The sequence below is a fragment of the Salminus brasiliensis genome, chromosome 14 (genome assembly GCF_030463535.1).
Source record: "Salminus brasiliensis chromosome 14, fSalBra1.hap2, whole genome shotgun sequence".
Taxonomy (NCBI): Eukaryota; Metazoa; Chordata; class Actinopteri; order Characiformes; family Bryconidae; genus Salminus; species Salminus brasiliensis.
The window spans coordinates 6835093-6861197 of record NC_132891.1 but is presented as its reverse complement, the minus strand read 5'-3'; the positions used below and the strand labels follow the sequence as shown (position 1 = coordinate 6861197).

General features: G+C 43.7%; 1 protein-coding gene across 2 annotated transcripts in view; it reads right to left on the bottom strand.

Annotated features, from left to right (window-relative positions):
- The window catches only part of cacnb3b (calcium channel, voltage-dependent, beta 3b), a 39987-nt gene extending 16245 nt beyond the window's left edge, over positions 1-23742 (bottom strand). Inside the window, exon 1 of one of the 2 annotated variants that reach the window (XM_072696611.1) lies at positions 23687-23742. In XM_072696611.1, coding sequence (XP_072552712.1) covers positions 23687-23725 — 39 coding nt within the window. In that variant the 5' untranslated portion in view covers positions 23726-23742. Of the gene's footprint in view, positions 1-6894; positions 7157-23686 lie in introns of those variants that run through there. The other variant, XM_072696610.1, reaches the window with a different exon arrangement.
- Positions 23743-26105: the final 2363 nt, after the last annotated feature.

Genomic DNA, 26105 nt, shown 5'->3' with positions numbered 1-26105 from the left:
TTCTCCCGCTCTCCTCATCCTCTCTTTCTATTCTTTCTGCCGCTCTCACTTCTCTTTCCCACCTTCCTAGATCCCTCCTGTTACCTCTGCCCTTCTTCTCCGTTCTCCCTCTTTTTACTCTTCTCTTTCTACCGTTCTAACTGTTCCTTCACCTGCTTCTACTCCTTCTCTCCGTTCTCGCACTGGTCTTCTCTCTTTTTCCCCTCCCTGTTCTATACCTCTCTCTCTCTTTCTCTCTCTCTCTTTTTTCCTCTCTTTTTTCCTTCCTATCTCTCCCCATCCATCTTGTTCCCTCTCTCCATCTCTGTTCAGTCTTCCTCTCTTCTTTTCACTCTCTAACTTTTTTTCCATCCTCCCTTTTCTCCGTCTAGGCATGCTCCCTCGTCCTCCCCCCTCTTTCACGCCCTCTTCACCGTGAGCAGGCTGATATCATTTAAATATCAAAGACGGCCTCAGGCCTCGCTGCTTCCACCACCGGAAGAGACAAAGGATAATTAGGCAACCGCGAACACGAGATGGAAGATTCTTATGTATGATTAAAATATATCCCCTCTCTAAATGAACGGCTTAATTTAAGAAGCGCTGCCCCTGCAAAACAGAGCAGCCCTGATCCACGCAGCAGAATGAGAGAATAACAAGAATAGTGCTGAATTTCACCAGCGAACAGCGAGCGCCGCTCCTTTGTCCCTGACTCTCCACTGGAGGGGAAGAAAACACAGATGAAAGATGGTGAGGAATATTTAAGCATCCTTGATTCTCTGACATGCTCACAACAACCACACACACACACACACACACACACACAAACACAAACACACATACACACACACAGGGGTACAGTGGATTATGTAAGTAATTGGACAGTGACACAGTAGTTGTTGTTTTGGCTCTGTGCTCCAGTACAGCAGATCAGTGGATAAAGAAGAATGGAGGAGTATGACGTAAAAAATGCAGTTCGTCAGCTTTCACTCGGATGCACATCTACATCACATGAACAGTGTGTGAAATAGCTGAATAATGAGAGTTCGGTACACGGAACTGACACTACCTCAAACACTTCTGTTTCTTCCTTGCACAGAAAATCCAGCATAACCAAAAACAGAGCTGTAAAACAGGCCAATTCCAAAACCCCAGAACTATTATATAACAGTCCAGACTCATTATATCTATGCCCTCAAAATCTACATGAACCCAGCCCACTAGAGCAAGCCCTGCAAGCCCTAGTCGAAGCTGGTGGTGTGGTGAAACGCAACAGCTGCTTTAGACAAATATGGTGTTTTCTTTTTATTGAAGACCAAACGACATGATCATGGCTTAGCCTGAGGCCTGATCAGGGAGGGTTGGGTCAAAACCAGGATAGATATATGGAAATCAGATAGAAATTAGGATAGATATAAGGAAATTTAGCAGCCAGTGGCAACTGCACAATGCAGCAGTTACACATTACAATGATTACAATAATAACAATAAATAGAATAAATGTAAAAAATATGCATGTAAAACCAACCGGAGGTGAAGGGCAGTGCAGTTATGAAGATAAATGTGCAGGAGGAGTGAGTATCAGCACATAGATGACAATACTGAATAAGTACTGTATGTGCATCTAGTGGTATTTAAGTAAAGTGGCAGGAGTGTCCAGGAGTGCAGATGTACAGGATGTACAGTAAAGTGTTAACAGTGCAGATTAAATCTATGATAACACATAAGAGACTCAGTCCTCATCCTTCCTCCTCCCTCTTCTGCCCCACTGGGAAGAGCTGAAGAGCCTGATTAGAGTATCTAATTCAACAATGGTATCGGATTGGTATTAGGTATCGGCCCATATGTAAAGCGTACATATTGGTATCGTTATCGGAAGAGAAAAAGTCGGATCGGTGCATCCCTGGTAAAAATGCTACATAATGTTGCTTTAAGTGTGAAGAGTCACATTAAGTATTAAAAGTGGACTTCAGGGGAAAAACCTAAATCCAAGAAAAGTGCCGACCATGGACCTTTAACGCACTCCACGGTCTGCTGAAGTCACCAGCCAAGCTACTAATAAAAGCTGAGGAAACTCAGAGATTAGTTGTAACAGTCATGATCAGCAGTGAAAAGGGCGGCCATGTCGTTTACAAGAACCCATCGTCCATAACCTCATTAAAGAGCAGAGTAATTCCGGTAAGCCATGCAAAGCGAGCAGAAGCCATGCCAAGCACAAACTGAAGTCGGCTCGAGACCACTCACCCATACACTCGCATTATGTATTCCATACACACACTGTGCATTAACGTCCGGCCTTTTTTAGATGACCCCACAGCCGCGGCAGTTAGCCGCGCGAGAGCGCGATCAATAGAGTAATGCAATCCCTTAAAAGACACACGGCACAGCAACTTCATCCGCTAAGAGCGTTTCCATAACTCTCGCGCGAGTCTCCGCTTCTGCACATTACTCACCCTCAACCTCCAGATAACTGCATGCGCCATGTGTCCAAAAGTTTGTAGACACCTGCTAATCCGAGAGTATTAAAAGTTGTTCATCCTTTGCTGCAGCAGTAACAGCCTTTACTCTTCTGGGGAGGCCTTCCACTAGCTGTTGGAACATTGCTGTGAGGATTTGACTGCATTCAGTTCCAAAAGTTTGTAGACACCTGCTAATCCGAGAGTATTAAAGGTTGTTCATCCTTTGCTGCAGCAGTAACCGCCTTTACTCTTCTGGGGAGGCCTTCCACTAGATGTTGGAACATTGCTGTGAGGATTTGACTGCATTCAGTTACAAGAGACTAAGTTGAAGTTGAAATTATACTGCTAGGAAGACAAATCACATTAGTATTTAGTAGATTCTACGTGGCTATGCTAACAGTTAAATTAACACTATTAGTGTTATATTTAATACTCATATTTTGCTGTGTGTATGACGGATTTGTGTAATGCATGCTGGGTATTGTAGTGAAAGGACACAGATGGACCAAAACACAAAATCACAAATTCTTGAATTCTATCAGTGCTGCGTTACAGAATGTTACACATCAAGACAAATCACCTATTAAAAGCTTATTTCAGATCGGACTGCCCCTCGTCTATTACCAGTATAATTATAATAGTCACAGCCTTAAAGCAAACCAATTCCATATTTCAGTTTTACAATTTTAAATAAGCACTAATGCATTTTTTCACCCCTAGTTTAGAGAATAACACGACGGCTAGGACCAAATGAGCCGTTTACCCCTCTACTCGTTCTGTCCCTCGCCGTTCTTTCTCCCTGAGCGAGATGGCTGTTTGTGAGCGCAGTGAGCTAATGGAAACTGTAATGAACCTTAAAGTCCAACAAACCCAGACGCCACATTCCAATACACAGCCAGCAGAGGGAGCAGCACACACAAACGGCCCGACCTTGCCTTTCATACACGGCTTGTTAGATAACACAAACATTCATTCATCAGCACTTCAAACACTTTCATGCCCTATTTTGATTCAGACGCTCAGAATCTGATTCCCAGAGCCATGACCACATGCTGTTCAGCTTCTATGTAGTACGTGGAGATGACAGTTAGAGGTTTCATGCTCATAACACAGAGGATCGGCCTACACACGGATATTCACTGTTCTGAGGAACAACGGTATACAGCATTCACACATTCACATGCGATTACGGTCATACTTGAGTAAAACTGAGGAGAAATAGAAAACGTTATTAATCCGAATGCAAAAACTATCATATGGCTGTTTACCTTATCGAGTCTGTGGAGTGCCTCAAGGTTCTATTCTAGGGCCTATGAAACTGATGCTAATTATGACAGTAGTGAAGTGTGGGTTAAAGAGTTTAATGAGGAGTGTATATTTTAAATTCTCCTACTGCTCTGATCTTCCGGAGCATTCCTGGAATCAACGGACACAAGACAGGCCGGCACTCCATCACAAGGTACCACACACTTTAGCATGGCCAATTCACCCAGCTTGTGTGTGATTTTTAAGGAGGAGGGAGGAATCTCACACCAAACACAGACAGTAACCAGAGCAAGGGTTGAATTCACAACCCCAGGCCCCACCCCTGGAGCTGTGTGACTGACACACACACACACACACACTACCAGCGGCGCTACTTTGCCGCCCTAGAAAAGGCCCCAAACAACTAAGCCAAGTGGGTACTCTCCTTCTCCTAAAGTTAGTCTTTTTCAGACAGTGACATTACTCTGTGTACTGTTTTTGTGTCTATGTGTTTCTGTGCTATTCAGGCGTATGCAAACAGCCTTTGTTCTGATTGGCTTGATTGCCCTGCATTGTGCCTCATTCAAAAAGCAGCCTGGGCATTCGTGAAAGGTCGGGGCTAAAGCCGCTGTAGGCTAAATAAGCTGGTATATGCAAATGAATGTTCATGACATCACAAAAACATCACTGTTTTTCGCAGCTTAGTTTCCATATATGAACTGCTAAAGATGTAGTACATGGCAAATCAAATGATTTAAATCCTCCATTACCTTATTTTTACCCTCGTAAAGTAATTTAGGCTATCCAAATGTCCTGCTTTAGGCCAATCAGAATATCCTTCCTGCTGTTTTTTAGGCAGCTTGACCTATGAACATACACTAGGTAGCACACTTTGACAACTGTCCACGCTAAGTGACCTAAACTGGCGCTATCCTGAGACTTTGTTCTCAGATTCGCTGCCAATCAGACAGTATTTATGTGTAAAGTCATATAGTCATTTTCAGTGATTTCACTGGTGTTGCTCTTTCATAGAGGATCTGCCTCCTCACTGCTGCAGTAACAGCCTTAATCTTCTATAAAGGCCTTACACTAGATGTTGGTGCACTGTGTGGAGCACTGCTGTAAGGATATGCACTGATGTTGGATGATCAGTTCTGGATCACAAACACCACTTCAGCTCATCTCAGAGGTAATGACTGGAGCTCCATCAGTCCAGACAACACAGTTCCACTGCTCCACGGCCTGCTCCAAGCCTGGTGGCTTTGTACCCAGACACTTGAGCTGACACTTGTCACCATCATGCATGGTGATCTTAAGCTCATGTGTGGCTGTTCCAGAGCGTCCCAGTCTGTTGCCAGGGTTTTTCTATGGAGCTACACAAGCTATTCAACAAGATATGCAACACAACTGAAGCGTGTGCTGATCACTCAAGGACTTAAACCTGGCAATGGTGCTGCCTCGTCTCACACGCAGAAGAAGGCTTGTGTGCAAATGCTGAGGATAAACAACCTGTAGCCCAAAGCAGTGGCATGTGTTCTCTTTAAGCATCGCAAAGCCCACCGCCCACCACCCACCCCCTGTTGCCGCAGTAACAGCTTCTACCCTTTAGGGAAGGCTTTACACTAGGAGTTTAAACATTGCTATGAGTGAATTCTGGTCATGCTGTTGGCCATAGGCAGCCAGGGCCCCGAGAGAGCACAATTGGCCTTGCTCTTTCCAGGGTGGGTAGATGTCCCTACATCACTTCAGTGCAATGCTGGCTATCACTGGAGTCCGCTGGCCAAAGCATCAGAGCTGGGTACACGGCACTTTCTTTCGAGCTCATTGGCTGACCATTGACGCTGTATCGGCAGTAGTTCGGAGAAAGAGGTGGCGGCTGGCTACACACATGTCAGAGGAGGTGCGTTTTGGCCTTCACCCTCCCAGTGTTGCGAGCATTGCATATGACTGGGACAGTACCTATTGTTGGGCAACTGGTGATCCAAACTAGGGAGAAAATGGGTAAAACCAGAAATAACATAAAAAAACAACAACATTGCCATGAGAATTTGATTGTATTCAGCCACAAGAGCATTAGTGAGGTCAGGTACTGATATCGGATGCTTAGTTTCAGATCACACACACACTCCTCTTCATCCCAAAAGGTATTGAATGGTGCTCCATCACTCCAGAGTTCACCCTGGGGGACTTCACAAGCTGGCAGTTCTTGTTGGGCATGGCAAACTTACCCTCAAGCGCGGATACTCCAGAACGTCCCATTCTGTTGCACATGTTTTTCAATGAATCTACACAAGCTCAACAACAGAACTGACTTGAACCTGGCAATGGCGCTGCCTCGTCTTACACGCAGAAGACTTGTGTGCAAATGCTGAGGATAAACAACCTGTAGCCCAAAGCAGTGGCATGTGTTCTCTTTAAGCATCGGCAAGCCCAAACTGGAGCCACCTGAGCTTCCTTTTCACCAGAAAGGCAATAGAACCAGGACGGAACCGACAGAAGATGAGCAGAACAGAGGAAAAAAAAAAAATTCTCAATGAAGGCACACATTTGCTGTCAATGGCACAACCATGAATCAGATGTATCCGCATGGCTCTGGCGCTCTGGCATAGGCTTATATAAGAGCCTGTTATGCACAAATTTGGGGCGGTCATAACTTGTAAAAAATAAGATGTACAGTTATTATTAGACTCCAACCCAAGCTGAACGCATGCAAAATTCATTCGCTTCAGCATGGAGGCACTGGGAATGATGGATTAGACAATAGCAGAGAGAGAGAGAGATGGGGAAGTGTGTATGGTAGGGCAGAAATGTGGAGAGAAAGTGTGTGAGAGAGAGGGAGAGAGAAAGAAAGGGGGGAAACAGAGTGAGAGAGCGAGCGAGCGAGAGATGGGTAGAGAATGGTGGATTGTGTGGATGCATGTAAGAGAGAAAGAGTGAGATAGCGGGCTAGAGAGCAAGTAAGGGACAGAGATACAGCTAGGTAGAAACGAAGAAAGACAGCACAGAAGAGAGCGAGTCTGCATACGTATGAAAGAGAGAGAGAGAGAGTGTACAATACAGACAGAAAAGGGGGACCCACTGACAGAGATGGAGACAGATACAGAGCGAGAAAGAGTGAGCGGTAGACAGAAAGAGTGAGAGTGCACGCGAGTGAGAGAAGAGAGAGTGAAAGAGTGAGCGAGAGAGAGGAGAGAGAGAGAGGTGCTCTTACCTTGCCGCTAAGAAGCGCTGCACTAGAATCAGACGCAGACATGCTGCATGTACACACAGACTGGGCTGCGGCTCCATGGCTCAGAGGCTGATGGAGCCGCTCTCCATGGCCAGCAGCAGCAGCAGCAGCAGCAGGCTGGCAGACAGAGCGGAGTGGAGAGCAGTGGAGGGGGATGGAGGGAACGGAGCAGAAGAGCAGGGCCTAGTGCTAGCGAGCGCTCCTGCTCAGCGCCTATACAAAATTGATGCCTTGACTGCAGCAGTGGAGCCGCGCCGAGTCGAGCGAGAGTGCACACATACATACACACGCACACACACAGAGGCGCACACACACACACACACACACACACACACACACACACACACCCTCCCACTGCTTCAGCAGCTTTCTGCTGCCTCTGCTCTGAATCTTGCACAGGCTCCAGCGTCCGAAGCCGCTCGAGATGTCCTCCCCACGGCTCAGCGAGGTTCAGAGGTGGGTTTCTTAGAGCAGAAGATGGAGACAGGCTTTACACGGGGGTGAGGTACACATGAGACATGAGTTAATTGTACAGAGGCATCCAAAACAGTCAAAAACACACCGGCTGTGTGTGTGGACTACTGTAGATGAACAGGTTCTGCTCATATAAAAGCACTGTGAGTGCTATAAAGCACTATGGAAGGTTCTTTGGAGGTTCTCCGGAGGTTCTTCACTGCATGGACTATTGAGCAGAGCACAACCTGCCACATTTTTCATTTCTAAGTATTGGAGCAAGATTAAGAATATCTGACACAAGCAACCTTCACATCTCTGCTACGACTGGACAACGCAGACCTTGCCTCCAGAACCTACTGTTCAGAGTTAGTGGAAACCGTACGCCTTGGCCCGCTCGGCCCATGTAGCTTCAGTTCAGGAAGACACATCAGCGTTTGCCTTTTAGCGTCTTTAGTCACCGTCACACTACAAAACACTCTAAAACTCAGACGTGTGTCTGACATCACACTCACTGGTGAGCAGACAGATCTGACACGCCACGGGAGACGACCACGCCACAGGTTTCTCTCTGGGCAGTTAATGCTGTTCAGCTTTTGCATTTCATGCTAACGGGACCGCAGCATGAACGAGAGCCTTAGGCCTGATCCCATGGAGAACTAAAGCTGGAGTGAGAATTAATTTCAGGTTTGCTTCTCCTTGAGAAATAGGTGTGATCAAGGCAGGACTGCAGGACTAGAGACAAAAAAAGAAATCCTCATGTTGGTGAAGCCAGCAATTTAGCAGTGATGTAGCGGTTTACCTTTGGCTACTTATAAATTGAAGGAAATGCTGAACTCGCAACTGACTACATACCAAGTTGTCTATCTTTAGTGTGTTAATTTACGTTATAGTGGGGCTGGGAAGCTCAAAATCGGGATAAAATGAGCATTTCCTCTATTTTGGATCTTCAGAGCTCCTTGAGAGATTAACATAGTTGTGCTATTGCTGTGGGCATACATAGACAGATGCCACATTGGGTCCTGCCAGGCAACGTCAACTGCGCCGCCCTGTTAGGGTGGTCATCTTGAACTTCTAAATCTCCACAAAATTGGGAAAAGGACATTTTTAATTACACATGTAAATTTAGACTGGCTTAGTGTAATATGAGGAGGAGGAGTACTGTAATTAATACCATAATTCCTGTCCAAATGATCCATGTCAGTCATTTTTAGGGACTGCGCGCTCCCGCGTCAGTTCCCGAGGCCTCTTACCTTCTGTAAACCGAGCCATAAAAATACCCTCAGGTTATATTAATCCTGTGTGAATTGATGTGTAAATATTATAGATGTAAATGCAGATTTTTGTGAGAAGTAGTTGGAGAAGTACTACGGAGAGGTTTGCAGATGGTTTGCAGGTTTTTTGTAAAGACATTCAGATGGAATTAGTCTAACATGGGGAAGTGGGGTAATGTAATTATTATTACCAGAGTTTCACAGGGATTTCAGTCCTGTCCAAACGCTCCATTTCGGTCATTTTTACGGACAGTGCCTTCCCGCGTCAGTAAAGATTCCAGCACCTTTTACCACCTGTAGACTTTTTTCAAGTATGGCGGCGCTTGAGGTGGCATTTAGTTTTGTCACACATGGCACAGATAAGTCAGGTCGTTCAAGCCAAAGGACTCCATAGGACGGCAGTGCGTAAATCGAGTAGCCACTCCCATCTCAGTCATTTATGCTGAGATTTCTTATCCTGTGCGAATCTGTCATAAATTTTACAGACCACCTCCCCATGTAAAACCCTCCATAAAACCCACACAGAAAATCACAGGATGCTGGCCCTTTAACTCGCACAATGAAGGCATTCTGAGAAGCGGGCAGGTTCCACTGGGACAGATGCCTTTGCAGTGTAACTCTGACAAGAGGGTGATGCACAACGCTCCAGAAACACAAGGTGAGTCAGCAGCCAGGCCGGTCCACCTCTCAGCGGGCCTGCATGGGCTCCCGCAGCGCCACATTTCTGCCCTCTCCTTCTCCAGACTCTGTTCAATCTGTGTGGCTGCCCAGGCCCGCTGCCCGCCGCCAGCTATAAGGGTCCTACTTTGGAGTCCATTATCCTGGCAGCATGCTCTCCTGCTCATTCGGCTCGGCCTGCCTGAGAATTAAGTGCACTCCAACGCAGCTCTTGGCCCGTAATGTCCTGGAGCCATGCTTTCTTTCTGCATTTAAGGCGTGCGCTCGTGAGCATGCTCAAAGCTTGGAGAAAAAACACAAACTTGCCAGTGGATTCACTGCATACACACACAAACACACACACACACACTAAAGCTGGAGGCAACTGTGAGACCAGAAAGCCCTTTTTATAGCAGAATAACTGCATACTTCATTACAGCTCCACATTTACCTCATATAGGGATTATTACTAGATCATTTAGTCCTGTCCTCAGTGGGACATTGCCTTCATTACCTTAACACAGCTTTACTGGCTTTACTTTACTTACTTTTGGCTGTAACAGTGTAAATGTGTTGATGTAATGCGTTTCAGTCATGTGTAAATTATGTCACTAGTCCCTGTAGAGAAGTACTGCCAATAGAATAGGACTCCCTTAAGCAGATAAACATCAACCTATAGCCTGGCACCATGACTTATGCCCAGCGTGGTCTAGAGGGGTGTAAAGCCCCCCCAAGTATTGAGCCATGGAGCAATGAAACTGTGTTCTCTGGAATGATGGATGGTGCTCAGTCCAATATTTCTGGGATTAGTTGAGGATGAGGTGGGGTGGTAATCTTACTGTGACACAAGCGGATTCTTTAATACCCTAGATTATTTATAGATATTTATAGAGCAGGTGTCCCTATACTTTTGTCCATATAGTGTAGCTAACATATAAAACTGCTGATGCACTCACTGCACTTATTGCTCTGTCTCCTTCTGGACCAACTTTATGGAAATGAGCTGAGCAGTGACCAATCAGATTGCTGATCTATGGCTATTAAAGTAACTGTGTCAAGCACACACTCAAGCTACAGGCTGCAGATTCAACATCTGAGTAGGAGATAGTGGCTAATGCGTCTGATTTCACTAATTTCACCGCCACTATTGGTCTACATGTGGTTGCATCTTCATTAACCATTTGTTAAACTGCAAGGATCCTGGGTCATTCTGCTTGCCATCACCAGCGGAAGTCAGAGAGAGCACAATCAACCTTGCTGTCTCAGGGGTGGGTTGATGGCACTTCTTCCCCACATTACTCCCAGTGTGATGTTGGTCAGCACAGGCGTCTGTAAGCTGTTGTTTCGGAGCTGGAGAGCTGCACTTTCCTCCGAGCACACTGGCTGCCTAGCGATGCTGCATCAGCGGCAGTAAAAAAAAAAAAAAAAAAAAAAAAAAAAGAGGTGGCGGCTGGCTTTACATGTTTCAGAGGAGATGTGCAGGTCTTCACCCTCCTAGTGTTGGAAGCATTGCAAGTGATAGGTGGAGGAGTTTTTATGACCAGGGATTAGGTAATTGGCCTTCCAAATTGGGTAGTAAAATGGGGTAAAACCAGCATAAATCAATAAAAAAAATTATATATGTTGATTGATGGAGATACAGTTACATGTAGACCAATAGTGGTGGTGTAAAGGCCACCGTTGGTCTTTAAATATAGTTCCTGCAACTTAAGCCTACTTGAAGCCCCCCAGCCACAACAGCCTAACTACACCTGTGTGTCCTTGGTGTCCTAATTTTTAAAAACCAAAATACAGTCACCCTTTATTACAGGGTGAAATACTCAAAGACACAGAGAGAGAGAGAGAGAGAGAGAGAGTGTAAATGTACAGAAACGAAAACCTCACTCTTCCTCTCTCATAGCCTTCGGACTTGACAGGAAGAAGACTGTGTGTTTTTCGCTCAGTCTCTAAATATAGCTGTTCTTCCATTCTGTGCTCTCTCTCCTCCTCTGGCTGATGTGGCCAATCGGGCCGCCTGGGTGCAGGCTGATGAAGCGTTCTAATGTGGAGGGTGGGCCGGGGCAGGGTGGAAGGTGCTTGCGGGAGGAATCTGGCGAACAATGCTAATTTTCTCCTTGAAACAGCAAAGAACAAATGACTGAACTTTCCTGATATAACCTGGACCTACTAATTGGTCTTCACATGGTGTCTGATATTCATGACCAATAGAAAAGCTCCAAAATGACATGCATTGACATGTAACGACAAGGGGGGGGACACCCAAATTAATGCATACAGCTTTTTGTTGTACCCATTGCTGACACAGATGTGCAAATACATAAAACAGCTTGTCTAGTCCCTAAAGAGAAACACTGCCAATAGAATAGGACTATCTTGAGCCAATCTTCCCCATACCTAATGCCAGGCGTGAGCTAGAGGGGTATAAAACCAATACGTTTGAGAAAGAGTCAGTGAGTTTGCAGAGGAGGTGGGGTGATGATCATCCAACATTCTGACCTTACTAATGCTTTTGTCACTGAATGCAGTCAAATCCTCACAGAAATGGTCCTCCAAAATCTAGTAATCTAGTAGCCTTGGGCAGTAGAGACAGTTACCCCAACAAAAGCAGGATACCTTCTTTACAATCCTTGATTTTGGATGAAACAATGAGTGAGCAGGTGTCCCAATAGTTTCGTCCAAATGTGTATATTGGTACAGTCTGTTATTCCTCGTTAATGTCGGATTAGACTGCAGAAATTCACCCTATTTCAGTTCAGACGTTCAAGGTGTTCTCCATTACTGTTGCCTAGTCCCCATCACCCTAAAATAGGCCCATACACTGTTCCGCTCTTCAAACACCCACCACAAGAGCTCAGAAGAAGCCATAGGTGAGATCACATGACTGCATGGTACATGTGAGGCCAAAGCCTGGAGATATTTCACTGAGGAGCTGAAAGCCAATCCAGCAGAAACATCATGAACTTTAATAACCTTCCATCTCGATTGCAGAGCAGGTTCAGCTAGCCCCCGCTAGCCCCGGAGTCAATCAATATAGCAGCAATGCACACGCCGAACGCTCATCCTGTCCCGGAGAGCAATTCCTCTCCTTCTTTCCTCTTATGTTACCTCACTGTTTGTCTTCCATAAGCAGCTAGCGCTACCTCTTCATTCTAAAATTAGCCCTACGGTGTTAGCCTCTGCTGCAGTTATACAATACTTAGCATAGGCCAAGCACACTTCTGATCATCCGGTCACTGGAGATGCACCAAAGACTCTCCATCATTGCTGTCTGCGTAAAGTACAATGGTAAAAATAGGAGGAGCATCTTACATTTCCACCATGAACGACGAGGACGCAACAAAGGCAATGGAATAATGCACATCTTCCTGAATTAATGGACACTGATATGCTAGAGAGGGCGCTAATGGCTACACAATGACTCCACAAAACTGAGTGCAGAGTCCAGCGTTCTTACGGTCTTGATCAGTCTTAGTCTATGGAGGTCAATATGAAGCGATAATGGCACTGTTCTTAGAGATTTTCTTCATATCAGTTTGGACAGTTTCATAAAAGACAGCATCAGATTTAAGCCAATAGAAACATCATAGTGTGTGTGTGTGTGTGTGCGCGCGCATACACACACACACACACACAAACACACACACACACACACATACATATATATATTTGTTATAATATAATATGAAATTATGTTCATTCAAGTTTTGCAATGTTACATCTTTGCCATGTCGCCCACGCTGATAAAGGCTGATTATAGCTGTACAGTTGAAATCAGTGCAATCTGCCAACACACATACATCACAAAACAAGCACAAGAACCACACACACACACACACACACACACACACACACAGAGACAGAGACAGACAGACAGAGACAGACAGACATACACAGACACAGACTGAGGGACACACACAATCATACACCCACTTTCTACAGCAGTTTCCACTTTCACTAAACGAGACTGGAGCTGCCATAAAGGAGTGTGTGTGGATACGAGGCGGTGTCTTTGCTGTCTTGTTAAGGCGAAGAAAACCAGATCCTATACTTCACAAAAACTCTGCTGCTTCATCAAATTTAATCAAAGCACTGGGCACTGATGCTTCACCACACACACACACACACACACACACACACACAAAGCACTCCTCTCCTCACGGGACAGGCTTTTAGTGCTCTGTCTCATGAAGTATTTAATTGACCCCACACTCAGAAAGCCCAGTGGTTCCAAATGCACTGCTTCCCTCAGCACACCAGAAAAGCCCTGAGTGCCCGAGAGCAAGTCTGCTGCTGTCACAAACACACACTCTCCTCTTCACACAATTCGACTCTTCTAATGGCAGATTTGGCTTTTCACTCTAACTGATCAGAACTAAAGTGACTTAAATCCACATCCATTATTACTAGTTTTTACTTTGAGATAATAAACATTCACTGTTGTACAGAACCTTGTTTTTAGAGTATAGACATCAATATCCATTCATACTATATGGACAAAAGTATTGGGACACCTGCTCATTCACAGTTTCTTCTGAAATCAAGGGCATTAAAAAAAGCTTATACTGCTTTTGTGCAGAGTAACTGTCTCTACTGTCCAGAGAAGAAGGCTTTCTACTTGATTTTATGAGAGCATTGCTATTAGGATTTGATTGCATTCAGCGGCAAGCGCGTTAGTGAGGTCAGAATGTTGGAATGACGGTCACCACCACACCTCGTCATTAGAAGGCGTGTCCACAAACATTTGAATCTGGGAGTTGCTCTTTACGTGGGGTAAGAATTTTGTCAATAATGGTCCAATAGAAATGCTCCTAAATGACTCTTGCAGTAAAAAGTCCCTCTGATTACACTGGGAACTTCGGAATACAGTCACCCTATAAATCCAGCAGATTTTCCTTATAAAATAAGGATATAATAAATACTAGAATAGAAAATTATCATAATAAAAATAAATATATAAATAAATAAATATTAGGAATGTATGTGGAAGAAAGCTGTATAATATTTAAATACATTGCGCTAGGAAATACACACCCCTACACAGGATGACTGAGAGGGTTCCTACAGTTTCAGGATGGCATCTTTCTGACCGGCCTAAGATGGCTTATATAAAATACGGAAAGCTTCCCTGGAATACTGATACTGAGACTGTAAACAGATCTGCCATCATGAGCAGAGCATTCCTATAAAGGGTCGAGTGATAAATGTAAAACTACACAATACTGCCCTAATGCATTATTTATTTGACTGTAATGATCAAATTACAATCATCTATTAGACAAGCAGAGAACCTTTGTGTCTATGGAGCTGGTTTTTTTTAATAACTTCAGTTATTTATTTATTTTTGTATCTTTTCTTTTTAAAAGTAGACATATGACCACGTTATGTCCAATGTCTAATGCCACTGCTGTCTTTTTCTTTAATGTTAAAGCCAATAAAGGAAAGAAATAAGAGCTTTCTCAGTATAGTTTATGTCAGTGACTACAGCCCCATTCCTAATCTGTATAGCTGTGCAGCTATGATTACCGTCAGTCCCAGCATGTGTCGTTGTTGAAGTGAGCATGCTGTTCAAATTTCATATTGCATTAAATCCTGTTTCCTAATTAAATCATGGTTATTATTATTATTATAGTAAAAAAGTGTTTGTATTAGAAAATTACCAGTATGAATTATTCCACACATTCCCATTCACTCCAGTAGAGCAAAGTCAGCACATCGCACAAAGCAACCGCAATTAATAGTGACTTACTTTCATTCCCTAAGTAAAACAGCCCTCCTGCTTCATATTGCAGCACAAATGCAGCTCTTCTCATGACAGAAGTAGCATTTCACATTCCCACACACTGAAAAAAGCGCAAGTGTGAAGTCTCTCTGTCTCTGTCCGACACAAACCAGTGCAGAAAACAGCAGAATACTGCAGCCATGCCCTGGTTTAGATTCCAGATTACAGAAACTAACACCTAAAGACGAAGCGCTCAGCGTCCCGTGCGCTTCTCTTTGGTGCGCTCCATTCAGAATGTACTGTGATGAATATTTCATAGACCACTGAAATGACTTTAGAACAGCTCACACACACACACACACACAGCACAGGACCACTAAAGCCCAGTAAACAGCCGGGTAAACTCCGTCCTGCTGGAGGAAAGTGAGGTGAGTGTTGGGATACTCACTCATTTGGAGGTACGGAGAGCGCTCTCTCCCTCTCTCGCTCCCTCTCTCTCTCTTCCTCTGCTAGTCGGTCATGGTGCGCTCACTCTCCAGGGTAGAAGTGAAGTGCACTGTAGCATGCACACAGGGTAAGTCTCTCCCTCTCTCTCTCTCGCTCGCTCACTCTTTCTCTCTGTCTCTCCCCTTCACTGCCCTCCCCTCCCTCTCTCTACCTACCTACTAAGCCTGTGGTATGCCATTAGCAGGCTCCATTTCTATGTATAGTCTCTCTCTCTCTCTCTCTCTCTCTCTCACACACACACACACACACACACACACACACACACACACACACCCCAACTATTCTCATTTCATTCTCTTAGAAACAGCAGAGCACTGGCAATCACATACAGCCTCATACTCTCTCTCACTCAGCTAATATAATGGAAGGACCTAATGTCACCCACGCACTGTATGTCCAAATATTTGTAGACACCCACAAATTAATGCATTCAGCTACTTTAAGCTGCACCCATTGCTGAAACAGAGATACAAATGCACACACACACACACACACACACACACACACACACACACAGCTTGTCTAGTCCCTTTAGAGAAGTACTGCCAATAGAATAGGACTCCCTTAAGCAGATAAACATCAACCTGTTGGCACCATGCTCCCTAATGCCAGGCGTGAGCTAGAGCTATAAAGCCCCCAAAGCATTGAGCTGTGGAGCAGTGGAACTGTGTTCTCTGGACTGATGATTGGTGCTCCATCCAATGCTTCTGGAATGAAGTGGGGTGATGATCATCCAACATCCTGAGCTGAATGCAATCAAATCCTCACAGCAATGTACCTCCAAAATCCAGAAGAAAGCCTTCTCTGGACAGTAGAGACAGTTACGCCCACAAAATCAGGATAAACTCTTTTTTAATACCTTTTTTAATGGTGTCCCAATACTTTTGTCCATATAGTGTACCATCATATTACAGTGCTAATACACATTCAAAATCAGCTGATAAAACTCGCAGGTAAATGCAGGTAAAATCCTCTCCCTCACACTCTTCCTCGACAGCTTCAGAGAAGATGGCAGCGGATTTGCGCTTTCATGTGCCAGCTTGCAGGGCAGTAGTGTGTGAGCTGTATTGGCAGGGTTGTGGTTTGGGAGCCGCTGGGTTGCCAGGTGTGTCGTTTTTGCTGTGTTTTTGTCAGGCATGCGGAGGAGTCCCGTGTGTGTGCGCTGTCAGGACTGCCTCTTTACACCCGCAGTGCTGACAAAACTGAGCTGAGCCGAGCCGAGCAAAAAAACTCCACACCACACCACGAAAACCTCCAGCATGCACAGAAGCGTTCAGGGCTGGGCGTTCACTTGTGTCCACCTGGGCTTCAGTCAACACTTTTAAAGGTACATGGGGTCCTGGGGTAATTATCTCTGTTATAGGAGCGAGGTTCAGGAGTGGGTTTTCCATCCCCCAAGTTTCTTCCAATTTTGAAAATGCACACAAAAAAAGCGTTTAATGGAAAATGAACAAAATTGGAAAAGGAAATATTGCAAAAAAAAAAAAAAAAGGAAGAAAAAGCTATCCATACACAAGTAAAAATATAGAAATGCTTCAAAATAAAAATCGAAGTTAATAAAATGTGTTTGTAGGCATTTACATCTAAAAAACAAACAAACAAAAAAAAACATCATCATGTAGTGCGACCGTCCATAATTAAACCATATAAAATTCAAAATAAAATAGTTTGGCATGATTTTAATGTTTTAGCTTTAAAAAGTGTCACCTTTGGATTTCCTCAATCCTGTGACTGGTTCGTGGTGCAACTCCAGAAAACAGAGAAAATTATATGTATTAATTTATTTATTTATGTATTTAATGCATTAACCTAACATTCACATTGGGACTATATAGATGCAGATTGTTTAAAAAAAAAGAAAAGTTTAAAATTGGACATTTCTACAATTATTCTGAAATTTTACATTGTATTTTTTGTGGAAGGAAATGTGACCCATAAACAATTCCTATTCACTCCTCTGGTAATTTTGATTTTTGATTTTGATTGATCATGATCAATGTTCCCCTGATAAACGAATATGTCTGTGCTAATTCTAAGACACTGTGACCACGAGGCAGAAAGATGAACAGCAGTTATTTCTGTGGTTAATGCTAACTTCAGCTAGGTTAGCATACTTGCTATCCAAACTACAGTCTAACTGACCGTTTCAGGTTGTTCTGCCCATTGATTAGAAACCCCACCTATACTGCATGTAGCTCTTCCGCTCTGTCCAATTCCTGCAGCTAATCAGGAGGCTAAGCTAAAAGCTTGATGGCCTAAGGTACACTCGGACTCAGACTCACTCTCTCTCTCATGTTAAGCAACCTGGTGACCTGGGGTCAGAAACCACATAAGCAAGTCTATTAGACTGCTCGAATGCAAGGGTGAGATGATTTGGGAATGCAGTTTGCACAGTGCTAACTGTCCATAATAAAGAGTCCATTACCGTCTAACTTAGTCTAGTCGTACTGGTGCAAAACTGAAGAAGCGAAACACCAAACATGTCCTGACTGATCATTTGCAACAGAAAAACACACCGTCTATATTACAGTAGCTGATTACGCAGACTGTAGATGACTGAAGTGAAGCACTGCGGATGAGAGAGGTGTAATAGATGGAGAACCACGGCAGTTAGCATGGTCCATTCTCAATCTCCACTCAATCTATGATCTATAATAGATGAGGATATGTTGCTGAGAAAAGTCAGGGAAGGAGAGGAGCAGAGGGGGCCATCAATTCAGATTCCATGAGTGCACAGTGCATGTGAATAAAACATGAACGGAGGGGCTTGAAAGCTAAAAAATCCACAATGTTATCAGAGCAGAGAGGGAGAGAGATGCTCCTCTCCTCTGAAGCATTCAGTACCAGTGTCTGTCAGTCTGTCCAAGGGTTCTGCTCACTGGGCTGACTGACTCCTTCACATGCATTATGCATTAGAGCACAGTTTTAAGGGGTTCTGGAGTTAAAGAGAGGGGGTGACACCTACTTAGTCAAAAAAGCCACAGTTTCAGAGCCTGAATAAAGAGGGATCTCTGTCAGAAACAAGGCCTTTATCAAACAGCAGCCACGCAAGAGTGGTCGCCACATCCTTAAACACAGCTAGGAGACTTCAAAGATCAAGAAAACACCCCCCCCCCTCTGAGGACGTCTGTGGATGATATGATCTGCTGTATATCGGGATATCCTGATGTCAAGGTTTCTTTTTTGCTCCCGATCTGATCCGAGTACGATGCTGTTAATGCAATCCGATCTTTGAGGTTCTACAAATAATACAGCCACTGCAGTCAATCACCATGTGTGTGGCCATGTTGCATTTTACCCCCGGTGTGTGTGTGTGTTTTTTTTCTTCTAGCCAACATGGCAGACCAGTTTTGATTTGTCCTCTTTCGTCCCCCTACTAAGTGTTTCAACCACCACTGTAACGTAAGAATGCACGTTGTGTGTTGTTGCACGTTGTGCGTTGGCCGGATGTTGTCGGTTGAGTTTGGTGATGGAGTCTGGTCATGTTCTCTTGCTGATGTGCTGTCACGTCGGTGTTTTCTGGCTTAGGAAGGTAGGTACATCCCAATGAACAGTGGGCTGTTCTTCTTCAGAAACCCCAAAGGAGCATGGAATAAGGAGGCAGAGCTACAGGCAGTTAGAATTGCTCTTCAAGATGAGTAAAGTTTACTAGTAAACTGTGTTTCTACCCCCTAAACTGCAAAGTCAATTGATTGATTACGGAAACGTCCACACACTTCTCCCAAAACTGCATCCAGGTCTTTAAGCTATTAAGCTCGAGCAGACTTGTTAACATGGTTTATGGCACACAATGACTTACTGTGAACTATAAAAATGACTAAAACTTCAACATTAAAGTGGCTATGCTTTGGTAGCACTTCAACAACAGTTTGATTTGATTTTATTCTGCGATTCTGGAAAAGTTTTTCCAAAGTTTTCTTGCATTTCAGAAAAGTATTTAATATTCACTAGATCTTGAACATGTGCAGTAGGGAAATAAGGCCTGGAATACGGACGTCCTTGGGACTTATACTGTCGCAAATCATGATGTCTGGCATGAAATCGAGGTCAATACACAGTGTGAGTCAGGTGCTGCGTAATGTGTGTTTGTTTTCTTCTACAGTCTCCCACAGGAGCACACACACACCGGAGAGGAAAGTGGAGCACAACACACGCATGAACCTCCACACATCAAACACAGCACAGCTGATTTCACGCAGGAAAGCAGGGAAGAAAACCTTAGCTTTGCTAATTACACACTTACTTTGTGATGAAGCAGTTAAGAGATTTCCCATCCAGCCTTATTATGTGAATTCTGGAAATGTCCATTACACCAATCTGGACAGGAAAACGTCCTATCACGCTGCCCAACGTCTCTGAATGGTTGGCTCTACAGCCATGTGCAGCTGACAGAGGGTCAAGAAAACAAAACCCTCCACCAATGGTGAGGGAGACTCCATAAATAACTTTGCATGGGACATCGCCTGGGCCTTGTCTACTATATAAATGTATGAAGAATGTGTGAGGGACAGACCTGGATTTCACACAGCAATAAGTTAGTAGTTTTAATAAAGATGTTTTTTTGGCAACAGTGGAGGCAAACAAGAAAGTGCTTGTATCCCAGACAAATTCTTGAGCAGCAAACACTCATCTGCAATTAATCCAGAATGCAGCCATGTGTTCTCTTCCCTGCAGCTGCTGCCCACATCAGGTCCAACACTCCGACGCTGGCCTGCAAATGCCAAGAATGGTCCAGCCAGCCCCTTGATGTAGTTGATGGCAATGGTCAAAAGCCGATCAGTACCAAGAGCCCTTTGAGCTTTAGGGTACGGCTTAACTTGAACCGTCATCCTTTAAGATTCACGGAAGACAAACATCCAGGCTTTGTTCTCTATCCTGGCACCGAAGTGGTGGAACGAACTTCCCCTGGGTGTCCGAACAGCAGAGTCGCTCGCTGCTTTCAAACGCAGACTGAAGACCCTCCTCTTCCGAGAGTACTTGGGCGAAGTGTAGTGTTGAGTATTGTGGTCTCCATACTGACTTTTTTATTTAGTAGTATCAAAGCTAAGAGGGATCTTTGGGATCCTTGCCTTTACAAACTAGCTAAGGATCGTTTCTGAGTAAACAGTGAAGCACTTTTGTGAGTCGCTCTGGAGAAGAGTATCTGCTAAATGCCTTCCATGTAAATATGATGTTTCAGTCGCTCGCTGTTTTCAAACGCAGACTGAAGACCCTCCTCTTCCGAGAGTACTTGGGTGAAGTGTAGTGTTGAGTATTGTGTCTCCATACTGGCTTCTGTGTTTAGTAGCGTCTAAGCTTAAAGGTATCTTTTGGATCCTAGCTGATGTAAACTAGATAAGGAGATGGAAATGGAAATGCAGAATTTGGAGCACTTTAGCTGTTCAGTATGAAACAAACCAAACCAAATGAAAAGGGGGGAAAAACAAACCCTGGTACAGACTTCAGCAAACTAGGTGTTAAATAAGCCTCACTGCTGAATGCCTTTTTTTTGATGGATTTTGTAAACCAAGCCATAGAACTCTAGTTTCATCCAGTTTCAGGTTCAGAATCGTCCAAAACACCCTCAAGCACAAAAACAGTCAATTTCTCCAGTTCAAAACGCATCACTATCTGAAACATTCACAAGATCATACAGCATCACACTGGCTCTTTGACAGCTCAGATGTTAGACAACGTCATGCCACTGCTTTGACAACTGACAAGTGAAGTTATGACATAACTGAATTTTCGGAGATGGAACACACCCCAAACTCCTCCTCCTGGCCCTCAAGACCCTTATATAACTCCCTTTCTGCCAACCCCCACCACACCAACTGAGGGGTCTGGCTTCACACCACAGAAAAGCCAACTCAGACTCCAAGCCCACCCTCCCCTTCCATCTCAGGGTATGGTCCGTGCTAGCAAATTGCCAGTTGACAACCTGGACGATTCATTAAAAGACTAAATGGTGTATTTGACCTTATTCAGGAAGGCCTTTTGGGGTCTTCACCACACCATACCATACCAATCATGGTATAGTGCACTACTACAGGGTTCCGCTATTTTGTAGGGGTGTCCGAAAACGTAGTGCTGAATTGCTAGTAAACTATAAGAGTGAACAAGCGAGGTGCACTAAACGGACATAGGATTACCCATAATCCAATGTGTCTGAGGAAGGCTGACGTTCAGATTGTTAATGCAATATAATGCAATAGGAATTCTGTTCCCTATAATAGTGCCCTATATTGTGATCTGGAGTGTTACATGTAGGGGACAGTGAATAGGGCACAGTTTCGTGGTTTTGTGGTTACTGTGGCGCAACAGATAACACCACTACCTGCCACTGAGTAACAACACCATGTGGGAGACTGGGGTTTGATTGCCGGTCTGGGTGACTATGCTGTGCTACACCAATAAGAGCCCTTGGGCAAGACTCCTAACACTACATTGGTCCACCTGTGTAATACGAGTAAGCTTGTAAGTCGCTCTGGATAAGAGCGTCAGCTAAATGCCAGAAATGTCAATGTAAGTTTTGGACTCAGCTATTGTTTGCTGGTTGCTATAAGCTCTGTGCCTTTCATTAAACACCATCCATGGCTGACAGATCCATAAAACAGATGCAGAAGGTTTTGCTAAAGCTGCAAAATTGATGTTACTGTTGTTGCTCTTCTATCAAACTTTAAATACATTAATAACCCAAGATGTTTGGCTTCATCCCTCAGCCTTTCCAGCACATCTCATTTCCTCGGCCCAGCATCATCCACAATCAAATCAAAACAAATGATTTTAAAGACAATTAATTTGCACATTTGCTAATTCATTACATTTACATTTACATTTACATTTACATTTACGGCATTTAGCAGACGCTCTTATCCAGAGCGACTTGGTTACCTATATTACAGAGGAGGGCCAATGCAGTGTTAGGAGTCTTGCCCAAGGACTCTTATTGATGTAGCGCAGCACAATCACCCAGACCGGGAATCAAACCCCAGTCTCCCACATAGTGTGGTAGCTTAGTGGCAGGTAGTGGTGTTATCTGTTGCGCCACACCAACCACAAACTCCATTGAGGACGCGGCCACTTGCTACTCATTAGTGTAAGATACTGGCAATCACTGAATGCATCCTAGCCAATCACACAGCAAGGTTGAATGCTTCTGTGGAGCAATGAACAATAACCCTTAGAATATAATAGATCTGGGAACTGGTTAGCAATGCTAATGTCTGATATTGTACACCAGTCCTCAACTATATAAAACCACCTGCCTTAAATCGTGTCGACCCCTCTCCTGCTGCCAGAACAGGTCTGATCCGTCGAGGCATGGACTCCACAAGACCTCGCAAGGTGTCCTGTGGTATCTGGCATCAAAATGTTCACAGCAGAGGCTTTGAGCAGAAGATTGCCCGAGTGAACCTTGCACATCCATGACCCTGTCGCTAGTTCACCGGTTGTCGTTTCTTACCAACCACTTTTGGTAGGTATTGACCACTGCATACCCCACAAGCACCCCGCAAGACCTGCCTTATGTTTTGTAGATGTTCAGACCCATCGTCTAGTAGTCATCTCAGTTTGGCCCTTGAACACTTACCTGTTTTCTCTGCTTTCAGCACAATATCTTTAAGAACGGACCGTTCCCTTGCTGCCTAACGCATCTCCACCCTTAACAGGTGCCATTGGACCCAGATCAAAATCACAGATTTGTTCAATGTCCCATACCAGTGACCCCCCTCCCCCCCTCTTTATCTGCAGATACTCTAATGATGATGCATTATAGGGCATCCCTCTTTTACACAAGTGCGAGGCAGCCCCAACTTTGGTCATACAGGTGGTCCTGGTCTGCACTGAAAGGTCTGAGAGTCTTAGCACTTTGAGAAAGGTGCTTCCCTGGTCCTTGAAGGTGCAGTTATTAGGAACAAGCCCCTGCCTCAACAACAACCACCATATACACCAAGCTGTGGGTGAACTGCCTCGTTTTAAGGCAGTTGGTTCAGAGTGGAGGAAAATCACAGCTCAAACCGATGGAAGTCCTTTGCTTGTTGCAGCAAACCCCCAGCTGACACACACACACACACACACACACACACACACACACACACACACTCCTCCTCTGACGTGTAGCCCCTCTGTACTCATCCTCAGCTCCCACACAGACCCACAATAAACGGAAAACACACCAACTAACCTCTTTCAGCAAAAAGACGCTGGAATTGGAAAGGGACATCCGAGGTTTACCAGCTGTCGGTCAGCACAGCCCAACTCCACGGAGGAGCTACAGCTCAGGAGAAGCTACGAGCAGCTAGCCGCTTTCTCCTCCGAACCATGCTGTGTGGAATGGCTCGGAGTTGGCGATGCTACGCTAACCTGCATCTTACACTCGCTTCCCCCCAAACCCACCCACACACACACACACACCACCTCACCTCACCCCCGCCCCCCTCTCAGCGCCCGGGGTGAAGTGCTGCAGGTTTGCGTCTGGGGCAGTTTAGTGATCTTTTTGCCCCTTTTTTAATCGAGGGCGAGCAGTGTGTGTGTGTGTGTGTGTGTGTGTGTGTGTATGACAGCAGTGCTAGGCTGTTGCCTCTGGGTTTGAGGGACCAGATGAGCCTTTGTGGTCATTTTTTTTAGCAGTGTTCCTACAGAAGGCAGCAGCAGGTCCAGTTTTCCAGAACCTCCAGATAGCGACTGTTTCTCGAGATGTTGAGTTAATATGTCGAAAAAAACCCTACTATCTCATCTAATCTGGAACGCATGATCTCGACTTATTCAAACGAAATTCTTTACTAGTTACTGAGTCAATTTCTTAATACATTTAAAGAAAGTAACTCTTAATAATATTTTAAGATCATTTAAACTTTGAGTAACTGAAGCCTAATTATTTAAAAATAAGTGATATTCAGAAAATAAAAAGAATATTTATAGAAAATATATTAAATAAGTAGCTAAAATTGTAAGAAAGTCTACATTTCAATTTATACACAATATATGCAATTCCATTTTCTCAAGATCTATAACGTATTATCTCAAGCACAATTAGGACATCGGCTACTGTCAATATCTTAATAAGTTTTAAGAAAGTCATTTCTAAGGTGTAATAGGTCACAATGTGGAGGAAAATACAGCCTAATTTCAATTTTACAAAAATATTGTTTCCACATATATTCAGAATTTCTAGGAAATATATTTTTAAATACATTTTAATTTAGATATAAATTAATCTAAATTATATATTTGAGAATATATAATTTTGAGAAAGTATGAATTTAAAGTTATACACAATATATTTTTATATACAAAAATAAGTTATGAAAATTAAACTTTAGGAAAATAAATTGAGACATATTTACAATGGAAGAAAAAGAGTCTACTTTTTAGGAACATTTAGGATTTTTAAAAAAGTCTTTATTTAAAAAAGTCTTTAATTTCACTCGAGAACATGTAAATGTTACCATAAGCTTTATTAACTGGCATTTTTAATGTTTTGCTAGCACGGGTATCTCAAGGGTTTATTAACAGCTTAGAGGTTGTTCTTATTCTGAAGTCCAGTTGTGTTCAGTTGTGGCTGCTCTCTATGACTTATTTCTTTCTTTATTTTATTTGATTTATTTTACACTTTGATTTTTCCATGTATTTATTATTATTATATAGATGTATTATATAATAATTGTTAATAATATATTTTTTATTATATAGAGATACTATAAATATAATATTTATACAGATAAAGTAAACGTGTTAGCATAGGAAAAGCAACAGGACAGGATTAGAGAAGCAGAATAAGCCGATGATCTTGACTCATTTACATTCGCTTGTTTTTGCCGGTACCAGGCCGGATGGGCTTCCACAGGATTCTTCTTTATTTCTCCTGCAGTAGTGACTCACAGACTCACATCCAGCAGAGATGAGATTTGGCATCATGCTGAACTGTTTTTGTGTCAGGCATGAATATTCAGAAGCAGTACACAAATACTTAAAGTGTCATTGAACTGTCATAAAAGGCCTAACTGGATATACCACAGCCTGTGAAAACAGCAAACCTATCCAGGAAAGTTAAAGTCTTGTATTTATCCACACATCTGCCTGTTAAATGCTCGTGGTGAGGCTCTAGTTGTCTAACCATGTAAATAATGAATGTACTTATGTAGCTTAGCACAAAATCTGAGCCTTTAATGCTTGTGTAGGCGAGTCCCGAGCAGAGAGGTGAACTGAACCATGTGCTCTTCTCATTTTTCACTGATATGGCACTTTTCAAGTGAACTTGCAACTCTGTCCTTTTTTTTTTTACTGTGCTATTGAACTGCAAGGGCAAGTTACATCAATATATCAATATCAAAAAGACATTCAGCCCACACACACACACACACATATACACACAGGACATTCATGTTAAGGTCACAGTTCAAGAATAGCAGCCTACTGTTACAGTAAAGCTATAGAGTGATCCTAAACAGCCTGAAGATTAAGGGAATATCCTATCAAAATATCTTGGTATCAGCTGTAGCATTAAGACATTGATTATCTAGTTATCTGGTTAATTATCTGGTCAAAGGGGGTGGGATGTACTTATTAGGCAGCAAGTGAACAGTCACTTCTTAAGGGTGATG